The sequence below is a fragment of the Vulpes lagopus genome, chromosome 1 (genome assembly GCF_018345385.1).
Source record: "Vulpes lagopus strain Blue_001 chromosome 1, ASM1834538v1, whole genome shotgun sequence".
In the NCBI taxonomy this organism is placed as follows: Eukaryota; Metazoa; Chordata; class Mammalia; order Carnivora; family Canidae; genus Vulpes; species Vulpes lagopus.
Genome location: NC_054824.1, coordinates 15,815,550 through 15,829,109, shown reverse-complemented (window position 1 = coordinate 15,829,109; position 13,560 = coordinate 15,815,550). Strand labels below are relative to the sequence as shown.

General features: G+C 34.2%; 1 protein-coding gene across 3 annotated transcripts in view; it reads right to left on the bottom strand.

Annotated features, from left to right (window-relative positions):
- The window catches only part of FBXL4 (F-box and leucine rich repeat protein 4), an 83,046-nt gene that overhangs the window by 38,227 nt on the left and 31,259 nt on the right, over positions 1–13,560 (bottom strand). For all 3 annotated transcript variants that reach the window (XM_041760359.1, XM_041760341.1, XM_041760349.1), the window contains 2 exons: positions 11,198–11,442; positions 3,677–3,890 (listed from right to left, as the gene is read on the bottom strand). In XM_041760359.1, coding sequence (XP_041616293.1) covers positions 3,677–3,890; positions 11,198–11,442 — 459 coding nt within the window. The remainder of the gene's footprint in view (positions 1–3,676; positions 3,891–11,197; positions 11,443–13,560) is intronic.

Here is a 13,560-nt window from a genome sequence, read left to right as displayed (position 1 = left end):
GCCAGAGGGATAGTGAATGGGAAGATGGGTAAAAAGGAAAAGGGGGATTAAGAGTACACTTAACATGATGAGTACTAATGTATAGAATTGTTGGATCATTAAACTGTATTCCTGAAACTAATAAAAAATAAAAGAAAATGATTTAAGGACTATATAGTTATATTCTATCAGTTTCTTAAGGTAAATTAAAGAAAGCTGGACCACTTAATGATTTCCTAAAACCTGGATCATGTTAATATAGAACATTTCAAAAGTATCCCATGGGATATCTTTTTTAAATAAGGTACATAGCAAATTAATATAATTTCTTGGGTTTTCCCCCTATTTTTCTTCCTGAAGATTCATTTAATTAACTTTGCTATATTTCTTCTTAAAGTTAAATATAACAAAAAAAAGTTTTAATGTGGCATTATCTTGCTCAGAGGACCTCAGATTTATAATACATAGGCCAATAAAATAGTAAATATATCAGTAAAAATAAGATATGGTATAATCTAAGAATGGATGGACCTACCCAAGAAAAGACAGCTGACAATTTTATACTCACAAATGGTAAGTCATCTCACAACAGACCAATGAAAACATATGCTAACATTGTCTTTAAACTGGCATTCAGGGACAATAGTCCTTTCATTTTACAAAAAAAAAAAAATGCATCTAGGAATTTGAGAGACTATGTGACTCAACCTAGATCGTTAAGTTTGTCATGGGGCCAGAACTAAAATCAGTCTTCTTTCTACATGACCAGGTCACCAGTTAAACTCTAGCTAAACATTTTGCCCCCGAATTGAAAATATTGTATTAAACAGAAGCTCTTATACTCATACTTTCAGGCTTCCATAGATTAGAAAAAAACACCACGTCTGTAAAAGGTATATAGTCTGATCTACCACTAAAAAGGCTATATACCCAGATGGTTTTATAGGTAAATTCTGCAACAGTTAATTTCCATCTACTCAAGTGATGCCAGATGAAAGAAAAATGGGAGTTTCCCAAATCACTGTTCTATGCTGTCATGATCCTAGCCTCAGACCTGATAAAAACAGCATGAAAAAGAAAACCACAGCTCTTAAGAAAGCAGATATAAAAATTATTTTTAAGTATAAATCCTTAAAGAATATTTACAATGAACCAGGCACTGTTACAGATGCTTCATGAATATTAAATCATTTAATCCTCACAAAAACTCTTTGTGATGCATACTATTCTTATCTCCATTTTATAGAAGGGAAAGCTGAAGCATAAGGGGTCAAGAAACCTCCTCAAAGTAATAATTCATAAATGATAGAGCTGGAGTTCAAATTCATGCAATTTGGCTCCAAAATATTAGGAAATTAGCTTAGTGTTGTATTAAATTAAAAGCATGTAGGGATGCAAGAGTCACTATTCAACATAAGTCATCATACTGATAAGTAAAAGAAGAAAAAAGATGAATGCATTAATGGAGCCTTAAAAATAATACATATTTTTGATAAAATATTCTTAAACAAGGATGATAAAAACTACTTATCAGAAAGCAGTATCAAACATATAAAATCAGTAAGCTGCATGAGGGACTGTATCTTTAGTTCAATACTAAGGTTCCAGTGCCTAAAACAGTGCCTGGCACACAATAGGTAGTCAAATATTTGTTGTATAGATATTTTAAAAATGAAACATTAAAGAAATTCCTACTATATAAAAAATAAGACTGGTATACTTGCTATGACTCTATATTTAGTAAGTTCTATCTAACGAAGCAACACTTTAATCACTGAAAAACAAAGAAAAAGTATTAATTTTGAGATTCTGTAATTGTATTAGAAAATACAAAAGCATAAATAAAAAGTTATTAGAACAATTATGAGGATTCAGTAAGGTAAGCAGATACAAAATAAATACAAAAAAACAATAAACTCTAAACTAGCAATAACCAATCAAAATTAAATAGAAGAGGAAACTCTATCTGACACTATAAAATGCAAGAGAGAAATCTTTTAACCAGAAAGATATAAAACCTAAGTGAAGAAAACTATAACATGCTCTTGGATGTAAAACAAGGCATACATGAATGATGGAAGCCTTATTAAAGAGCAAAATGAAATCAAATGAATGTACTTTTAATAAAATCTTTGCTGAAAGATACAACTGGAAGAAGAATGTACAAGGATTAACAAACGTGTAAAAATGGAGATGAGACTTTCCCTACCACAGAGTGAAACATACCACAAAACTGCCCCATGATGAAACTATTTGTACCAACTACTATTTTTTGCAGCTAGTATTTATTGAGAGATTGCTATATTCTAGGCACCCTCTAAACATTTTACATGTAATTTAATTCTCACAATGCCCCGACCCTGAGATCTGTATTTTTTATCCTATTTTAGAGAAAACTGAAATACCACAGGTTAAATACATTGACTAAGGTACCATTCGAGACAGTCAAGGGTTCACTACAGTGGGAAAGTATCTGGTATACCATTTTGGAAAAGTAATTTGGTTATTTTACTCATTCATTTCATTTACCAAATGATCAATCTTACCAAGTACCATCCTAGATGTTCGAAAAATGGCAATGAGAAAGACAGACAAGGCTCCTTCCTAACTTCCTGAAATTTATATCCCAGTGTAAGGAGACAGATATTAACAAGAAAACAAAATCACTTAAGAGTGATACAGATGCTAAGAAGGAAATAAAACTGGATAATATGAAAGGAACCAGAAAGAGGGCTACCTTTTTATAAATGTCCAAAAAGTGATCTCTAAAAAAAAAAAAAAAAAAATACTTGAATTGAACACTGAGCTAAGAAAAGGGTAGCCACATAATAAGCTGGAAAAACATTCTAGGCAGGCAGAAAAGCCAAGAGCCATGAGCTGGGACCAGATTAGAATGTTCAAGTAATAAAAAGAAGGTCAACATGACTGGAGTAAAGGAAACGAGTATATGACAACTGAGTCTTTACTACAGGGGCCCAGGCACACACTCTGTGATCCAGCAATACCACTTACAGGACTCTATTCTAGAGCAATAGCAGTATGTGTATGAAAAACTCTGCAAAAAAGAATGCTATTGCTAGATAATTTATAAAAGGAAAAGAACTGGAAAACCCTGAGTGTTGTTCACTTGGGGAATGGTGGAACAGATTACGGTATAACCTATACTACACAGTTAATGAGAAGAGTCAAATGCTGTATGTAGTGACCTGGAAAGAAGTCCTAGAGATACTGGTGAAAATGGAAGTAGATCAATATACATGAAAAGATTCCACTTTTCATTAATGAGACTCCTAAACTATGGTACTGAGAATTAATTTAACTCCTAAGTCTGGCCCTGGATAAATTCCACTGGGTTTCCTCTCTCCTGCACGCTATCATTCTACCTCCTTCTCTAATTCATTCCTTGTCAGCATTTCAGCTCACCTCAGCTCACCGCTTAATTCTTTCCTGGAAACATGAACAACATTACAAAAATTTTAAGAACATAGAGAAGAACATTTTCCTGTAATTATAAAAACAACAGATTAGACTCTAAATAATTTTGAAATGACTAAATCAGCTCTATTAATTTTAGAATACTCAAGTGGCATCAAAATCTATTTAAGAATCAGAAAGCATATTATCATGAGCAATTACAGGCAACTAAATATTGAGTTGGCTATCACACTAGCAAAGATGTGAATGGTGATATTCTTACCTCTACTTTTGTTCTGTAGAGAACAAGTCGTTTGAGACTGCATAATTTGGCAATGTGGTTGAAAGCTTGAGGTGGTAGTTTATCACAGGATGAGAGATTTAAGTCCTGTAAATTTGGACACATCTCAGAAATAATCTCCAAGCAAGTTTCATTAAGAAAGTGGCTGCAGGATAATTCAAGGCGCACTAATTCAGATCCACAAACCTTCAGAAACCTGTAAAAATAATGTTACGTGTGAATTTTGCACAGTAAAAGATATTTTTGCAAGTACATTGAATTACCTCAACTCTTAGTAGACACCTTCAGAAGAATGCATTTTTATTAGAGAAAATGTTAAACTTGTTTCACTTAAATTCTTATTTACTATCTATCAAAATAGGTATGATTAGGCTAAAATAAATCACTCTGATACAATAAGATGTATTTCCATCATATAAAAAGTGAGCTACTGCTAAGTGAAAAATTAAGAAAGCAGAGAATGTATATCTTCTATCTAAAATTCACATCTGAGTTGGTAAGGTCAAAAACCAAAAACATAACAAAACTCTTAGAAGATATTTTCCCCTAAACAATATCCATCCAGTTCTGGATAACTTATTTTGAATGTGACACAGAAGGTGAAAGCTTTAATTAAATGACCTTAAAATAAATCAGACTAGCCTCCTCTCAACTAAAGAAATATCTGAACTGGTTTAACTGTACTACTGTAACGTTCCTTGTAACTGTTACTATTTACTAGACTGATGTTGAAATTAATACAAGATATTCAATTGCAGAAATACACAGAAAATAATTCACAGAAAAATTCAACATGGCAGACATAAAACTCTATATCAGAATAGTAATAACAATATTTATCTTAGTTGCAGTACAGATGAGGGCAACAGTCCTGTCCATAATCATCATCTGAAAATAATATAAAACTAAATGTGAGTCTAGGAATATTTGAATCCATGAAACTTGATCAGTTAAGAATATTAAACACTTAAGTGCACCAATCATCCCTGTCTAGGTCTCTTGACATTTTCTTGCCTATCACAGGGCCACATCGGTAACATGCCATTAGTTTATTTATGCCACATCTTTTTTTCCTGAATGGATTAATTAGCTTTCAAGTACACATATAAAGTAAAATTGACTAAATCAATCACTTATGAACATAAGGGAAGTAACATTGGACTTCTAAGTCAAAAGATTAATATTTTGCCCTGTTCCACTTCCTGGCATGTGACCTTGGAAAAGGCATTTTGCCAAGTCTCAGCACTTTCTCGGCTGTAAAACGCAGACTAGAATTACACAATAGCACTCCCCACGCTGCCTCATGGTTTTGAACATCAAACAATATGTGAAGCTATTGGTAAAGGTCAAAGCACCCCACAAACATAAAAGTTGAATCTTGGACAACTCACATTATACAATTAAAAATTCAATTGCTACAAATTTATTTTAAATGTTGAAAATAACTATTACTCACATATCTTATTTATACCTGAACAACCATTTATCCTTAATCCACTGCAATATGTGTTTTGCTCTCCCTAAAATTTGCCCTTTCTTTTTAAATGCCAAATTCAATGCCCTTTCTTTTCAGTGCTTGAATTACTTGACTTATTGTGGCATTTCACACAACTGCCTACCCCTTCCTTAAAATTCCCCAACACTCCTCAAGCTACTCCTTCTCCCGAATTTCTTCCCACCTGTTTCACTACTGTTACCTTTGCTAAGTTGAATTAGCTAAATTGCAGTTTGCATCAAGCATGTTCATTCATTCATTTAACAAATACTTACTGAGCTCCTATTTTGACCCAGACATTACTCTGATGGAAGTTAGTGGACAAAACAAAGTCCCTGGTCTCATGGAACTTACTTATATTTTGGTAGGAGAGGCAGGCTATAAATAAGTAAACGAGTAAAACAAATACTATATTAGAAAGTAAAAAGTGTCGAGGAGGAAATAAAAGCAGGGCAAGGCAATAGGAAGTATCAAGGGTATCACTGAGAAGATGAGCAAGACCCAAAGCAAGTATGGGAGGTAAACAAAGCAAAGTATGGGAAAGAACATTCCAGGCTGAGGGAAGGGTAAATGCAGCAGCTTTGGTGCAGGATACTCTGGGGCAGGACACTATATAGAGTGAGGAAATATAAAGAGATTAATGCAGGAGGTACAAAGTAAGGGAGAGATGAGGAGCAGGTCAGAGGAGGAAGAGGCAGTTCATACAGTATATGTCCCATAAGCACTTTGGCTTTGGGCATTCTCAATCATTAGAGGGTCTTGAGCAGACAAGTAATGCAACCTCCTTGTGTTTTAGCAGGATCACTCTGGTTTCTGTGTAGAGAACAGACAGAAGGGGAAGCGGAGTATAAACAGGGGGACAGTCGGGACATCACTACAACATTCAGGAAAGAGAAGAGGGTGCACTGGATCCAGGTGGTAGTACTGAATGTGGTGCACAATATTTGGATTCTGGATCCATTTCAAAGGTAGGCAATGTATACTAAATGATGACATATCTTCTCTACACTGAACTGAATTCAGACTCCTCTATTCCTCAACCACTACTTTTTTTTCCCTCTTAACTACAATTTCCTTCCCCATTAATTTGTTTATACTGAGTTTATAAGCTGCCTCAAATCCTTTGGCAACTGAAACAGATTTTTGGTGAACCTAACACAGCACAAGGTCAGGAATGGAAAAAACATTTGATGAGAGTTTACTGAATGTACCTTTCAATTATGAAAATTCACTTGACAAATTTAACTTTCCTCTACTCCAGAAGAGACTAAGTTCTATGGACTCAGGGTATTTTTTCCTTACTACAGTTAAACTACTCCCAAGAAATATGACAAAATTAACAATTTTACCTAACTTTGAGTATAAACATTAGTTATAGGTACTTCTTCATAGTTTTGTAAGCTACAACCTAGAAATGGATGTAGAGTTTCAGAGAACTAAAGACTATTCTATTTTTATTTGATACTTCTACAAGTATTTGCAGATTACAAAAATTAAGTGAGTATATTAACTCTTAAAATCTTCAGGCACCTTATCTCTTGAAGGTCTTCACTATTTGGCTAAGCAGTTTATTCTATAATTATTTCTCATGCTGGACTTGGAATACTTTAACACCTCTTTTCTCATTACTCTCATTATTGAACTTTTTTCCTCTAAAGAATGTACAGAGTGATGTCAAGCCAATCAGCAGAAAGCAACTCGTTAACAGACTAGAAAACTTCCCTAACTGGGACGCCTGGGTGGCTTAGGGGTCGGGCATCTGCCTTCAGCCCAGGGCATGATCCTGGAGTCCTGGGATGGAGTCCCACATCAGCCTCCCTGCATGGAGCCTGCTTCTCTCTCTGCCTGTGTCTCTGCCTCTCTGTGTATCTCTCATGAATAAATAATAAAATCTTAAAAAAAAGAAAACTTCCCAAATTGATTTAATAAATGACAAAATTTGAAAGCACAATAAAGATAATGATCATGCTTATACTACCTTTCTGATTTTCCCTCTCTTTTTCAATATTGCATATTTTTACTCTGAGCAGATTATTTGGTCAATATCCCCATACCGCATCTTCCTAAACTTACAGGATCTATACTATCTACTTTTTCATGATCTACAGTTCAAGAAGGCAGAAGTAACAGCAGACTCAATTAGCTTAACACAACTCGTTTCTTAATGCTCCTTTTGTAAGTCTTATTTTAATGCATAATTACATGCATGTTTTTGTCTTGGTCATCCATTAATTCATCTCAATTGTGGTATTAGTCACTTGAAAGGAGAACTACAGCTTCATTTCCTACAGCCTATTCTTTCCATGGTATGAATGCTCACAATGTATTTCTTGATATTGAGGGTATTATGAGAAGATCTAACTTCAAATGAAGAATCCCAAACTAGGTCTCTTGCTATGGGAAAGAAATAAATGGCTTATCTTTATGTGGTGAATTAATTTGTCCAGAGTAATATAGGTACATAAGAAGTAATTTACTAAATGGTAAACTTGCACCATGAAATAATAAAATCATATGAATAAATTATTTAATCTGAGTTTACTCATCAAAATAAAAGACACCAATCCTCTCAACTTGCGTGATGTATAAAGGTAAGGGGGAAAATAAAAGGTAAGGGGAGAATTAGACATAAACATCTATGGCTTCTGATTGCTAATGGTACATTTTGTCAGCTGACTGTTTTATAAAACAGCATATTTAAGATCAATATTTAATCTCATAAAATTTGGAATTTTATTTAATACATCTGATTCAAAATAAAGCCATTAAAAACAAAACTCTTTGTTAGCAGGGGAAAGAAAGTCTTAAATATCTCAAGTCTCTGGGAACTGATATTCTAAAAGAGACAACTGTATAAAGCATGGGTAGGCAATTGAATAAACAAATAAGCAATAAGCTCTTTATCCTATAAAATTTTAGCTCTGTGTCAAAACATCTAATAAAGTTCCTGAATCTAAAAAGCATCCAAGAATGTTTTATAAGGAAACAATTAGAGGAGTCAAGGGTAAGAATATCTACATAACTGAAGTAGAGATCAAAGTGATTAATTTGGGCAACTCTCCGAAGAAACATAGTAGTGGAAAAATAAACCCAAGGCTTTTTGAGCATCAGTGATATGATTAAACCTCAAAGCACAAACAGGCAGGGGGGCAAAGAAATACCCAAGACTTGAGGGAACTGTATTATAAAAGAAAAGTGGAATTATAAAAGATGCGATTCTAATGAGTAATGATATGCATGAGCAGTACCTGAAGTTGCAAATCACAAATCTGGAGATAGAATAGGATTTTAATAACTGATTAAAACTTTAACTTCTTGCTATTCCAATTCAGCCTATTTTCCTACTATTTTGAATAATATAAATTCCTAAAAGTTCTTTGAAATCCAGTTAAACAGTTCCAACTTGTGAGGAAAGGTTTTTCGGCAACAAAGATAAAACTGTATCAAACTTTTCCCAAAGACTTGCTCAAAAGCAGCAGCTCATCATCACTGGGCTCTAGTTTAAAAATGTACTTTTTTTCTTTAAAATATTATAAATAAGTCTTCTTCACAGTAATGAGCATAAATAGACCATACTTATTCATAGATTATTCATTAATAATCAAGCCATGAATATTTATTGTTTATTCTGGGAACACTGCCTACAAGCCATAATGACTATCGATTCAGCAGTCAAGTCAAGGGGGCCACCAGCAATCAGTAGGTGAAACTCCAATGTCTCCCACCCAGAAAAGAATTCTCTCTCCCTGGTATGTAAACTTTTTATTTTCTTAATGGGAATGAGGACTATACATAAAGGAATTCTATCAAGATTCATAGTTTTACTGGCTGAAATACTACAATAAAATATGGAAAAGTTAAATTTATGTATGTACCTTTATGATTATTCAAACAGCAACTAACATGGCTGAATTGAAAATGGAAGGGAAATTGCTGGTGAGAAAGTAGATTGGAGCTTTAATCTTGCAAAAGAAGATCTTTATCCATTATGAGTCTAAAATTTAAAAAGTAGCATTACTAAACTTTCTTCTCACAAGTTAGGTCTCAGTTCCTGCACCAGAATGAGTCAAATAAAGGGAGTTCTGAAACAATGATTTAATATTACTGTTACATTTTAAGTCATCATATCACGGTCACATGCAACATTTTGCCAAAGAAGCTGGACTTCAGCTGTTCACTACAACGTTTTCTTTACAGTCCACACTCATTAATTGTCATCCTGTTATTCTATTAATAAAAATACAGGAAGGATGTTCACATGTTTATCCTTATATCTTTATCTTTTCTGTAGCCTGATGTAGGAACTACGTTAAATGTCTCTTTACATGGCCAATGACACACTATAATTCCTTATGCACGAAGGGTGAAAATAAACAATAAATTCCCAGAACTGTGGAACATTGAGGAAGGAGCTATAAGAGGAATTAAAATACCTGGAAGGTCCTTATAATGTAAAATAATGCTTACTGACAATAGCTACTCTAAGTCAGTCTTGACTTATATGATCCATAGCGCATGCTCTAAATACCCACAGTCATCATTAGCTTCACTTCTTCTTGGCCCTATTAGCAGAGAGGAAAAATTTCAAATGAAGTGGGTGGGGGATGGCAAGGGGAAGTAGAAAGGATTAAGCTCTGTTTCAATTGGTAGCTGTCAAATGTCAAGCAATTTTTAAAAATGTGGATTCTATAAAAATTCACCAAAATCACAAGCTAAAAAAGAAATGCCTATTTTTTTAACCATAGATATCTCCTCTTAAGCAAATTTACATAATAGAAAACATTTTGTATATACATAGCATGCTATAAAAAAAAAAAATCTGTGTACTCTCTGACCCACAATACCATACTGCTTTATCTAAGAACTCCTTTCCCTGGCTGTTTTTGGCGGGAAAGAAAGAAACTCAGTGCATCCACATTTCAAAACGTGCTGTAAGCCATTACAGCTTGTGTTTATTTTTTATTTTGATACAGAAACTATCAATATTAGTACTTGGAACACACTGTTACTATCCCAAACATTATTATTTCATCCGAATCTTATGGCATCAAATATTTATTTCTGGAACTGCATCTTTATTTTTATAGTCTAGTCAAGGGAAAACAAGGCTCAATATACTAATTTCTAATTCATAAACCACTGTGCAAGAATGTATCCACTGAGGATGTGTGAAGGGAGAGCTGTTGCTCATTTTTAACTTCTAAAAACAGGATAGAAGATTATTCATTAATCAAAAATAACAGGTAATTTCCCCAAAGTTTCTACTCCTTCATTATTTAACTTAATGAAATGATGGGATTATACTGTAATGTACAATGAGAATAACCCTCATCAAGGTTAAGAGAAAAACACCTGTTTGTATCATAAGCAAAATTAATACAGCATTACTAAATGAATATGCACTTGTGTAAGCTTTCAAATGTTTAACAGGTGACATTTAATAGTAAGAAAACGAAATGCTTAAATAGAAAGGAGCAGAAACACCTGGGCAGGTCTGCAAGTGTGGTCGCCTACTTAGCATGCAATTGCATTTTCAACATAATTAGTTTAAATGAGCTTCTAAATTTGGGTGATGTATTGCACATGTAATTAAGATTTAATTAAAAATGTTCTATAATAAATTGTTTTCCATTTCTGACAAATCACATTAGAGAGGTGGATTTTGATTTGGAAATAGTTTTTAAAATGTGTTAATCATCTGTGCTGAAAATATGAGAAAGAAAAAAAGGAGCTCTGTTGAAAGTTACTTAGGATTTAAAAAAAATTAAATAAAAGGAGGTAAAGGGCAAAGTTTCCCTTCATATTATTGTGAAGTTTAGCTGAACAGGATGATGAAACTCACTCACTTTGATAAACAGAAGCATTCTGAACATGATGATACACAAAATGGATTTCCTTTTTATTTGTGTAAAGTATATGGTAGATACTTTCACACTCTTATTATGGAAACTACTCCATAGTAAGTACTGCCTGCTGGTAAAGTATGTGCAACCAGGCTTGGCACTCACCTGCTAAATCCTGCAACAGAGATGAAGCCCCTATTGCCAGTCCAAGATAAATTAAGCCACTGAACGAGGGTGCAGCGAGCCTGCAGAAATTCCAGAGAGGTGTCATTCAGTTTTGCCCAGTACGGTTGCAGATTGAGGTGGATGTATTGGAGAGGATCACAGCAATGCTGGTTCAGTAGTTTGCAAGTCTGTGCTAATCGACACAAGTCTGGTAGCGTAAGATGATTCAGAATCAGTTGAATGAGCTACATCAAAGAGATTGAAAAACAGTATCACTTAAGTGTATTATATGGTCTAATAAAGAACAAAAGTATCATGTATTTTATAACAATATTTTTACATACTAAATCACAATTCCCCATAATTATCCAAATCAGAAGAAACCATATTTACATAAGATAATATATATTGCATTTCAAACTGTTTAAAGCATATTGGCTCATATTGACCCATTTTTTATAGTACAAACATATATTTTGGTAATCTAATACAGTTTTTCATAGACTCAACAACAACTGCACATCTATTACACCTCCAACATGGTGATAGATGAGAGTTCCCATTTTCAGAGTTTTGCAGAGTCCAGGGGGGACCTGGTAAGTACAATGACATGTTTTAATAGCTTTGAAAGAGAAGAACAGAGGCTGCTCCGGAAGATACCAGCCTAACCGCAAAGGGAGAGTATACTTGTACCAGGAAGGCTCAGCTTTGAAGGGTGAGAGCCAAACTAAGTGAAAGACTTGTTAGTGGTTAAGGACTGGGTTACAAAGAGCCTCACAGAGGAGCTTGAATTTATTCCGAAGGCAATAAATCCCCTGAAGGGATTTAAACTGCAGAATGACACGGTCAGATTTGTGTTTGGAAAGCTCATCACAGGGGATACCACTGGAGGCAGGGAGGCAGAAAGAGAACCAGTCAAGGAGCTGTTACAGAATTCCCGGAGGAAAGAGAAAACAGGGGCCTGCTGGCAGTGATGATGGAACAGCAGACAGATACAAAAAGTAGTAAGAGGAGGAATCTAAATTATTTTTAGCTCTAATTAAAATAGTTTCCTTGAACTAGTCCAAGATTTGGTGTTTGTTTGTTTTTGATGGTGAACAGGTTGGGGCGTCTAAACTAACTTTTCTAGAACTACTGCTAAAAATAGCCTATTCTGGACCAAGAAACAAAGGAAAAAAAGATCAAATGTTTGCTAAATGTTAAAGATCTTCAGATGAAAGAGAATACTGCATTTCTTGCTTAACGCAGTGTATTTGTCTAGCTACGCTTTTTGTTTTGCAAATATGCCCTTTAACCTAAATGATGCTCTTCAGTTTATTTGACCATGTAAGCCCAATATTAATTTCAGGACAGAATTTCACTGTTTTAGCCAAAAAAATTACAAAACAGTGACGTGATATTTAAAATAAGCCTAAAAGGTACATAAAATATGAGCATTGCTCACTAATACATAGACTGTGTTCAGTAAGGCTTGGGGTGTTTTTGCTCTTAAGACTGAACTGGACTTTAAAAAATATTAAAGATATGTGTTATAATAGGAAAATAAAAGGAAATTAAAAATTAGTCTAAAACCTCATCACTTCGATGACATGTAAACTGCTGAAATGTAAAGTATTATACAAACAACAAAAGAAAACGGGCAAAAACATTAGAAAACCCAAACACTGAAGAAAGGCAGAAAATGAAAAGTTTCTATCCTCAAATCTAATGAACCCTCTCTCCATTGGTAAGCATTTACCATTCTTCTGATCTCTTCCGATAAATACTTAGGAAATCCCATTTTGGATTTGCACTAAAAGAATGATACTATATACACTGTTCTATACCTTGCTTTTCTCATTTAATGATGCATCCATCTTGTAGTTACCTCTTTATCTGCACAGGGAAATCCAGCCCATGCCTTCTTATAGATGTGGTATATATACAACTCAACTGATTTCTCACTGATGTAGATCCTGGTTTTTTTCTTCCCTGTCTCAAATAATACTGCAATATCACATATGTACATGTACATATATCTTCACAAATGATGTAAATATACCTTAGTATAACTAACATGCTTTTAAGTTTTGACTTAAACACAAAATTGCCCTTCAGAGTGTTTGCATCAATTTATTACAGAGTATAAAAAAGTACCCCTTTAGGGGTACCTAGGTGGCTTAGTTGGTTGAGTGACCGACTCTTGGCTTTAGCTCAGGTCATGATCTCATGGGGCTTGGGATGTAGCCATGCATCAGGCTCCCTGCTCAGTGGGGAGTCTGCTTGAGATTCTCTCCCTCTGCCTCTCCCCGAGCCCTCTCTCTCAAAAATAAATAAATAAATCTCTTTTTTTTAAAAAAAGGATCCATTAAAAAAAAAAGGAT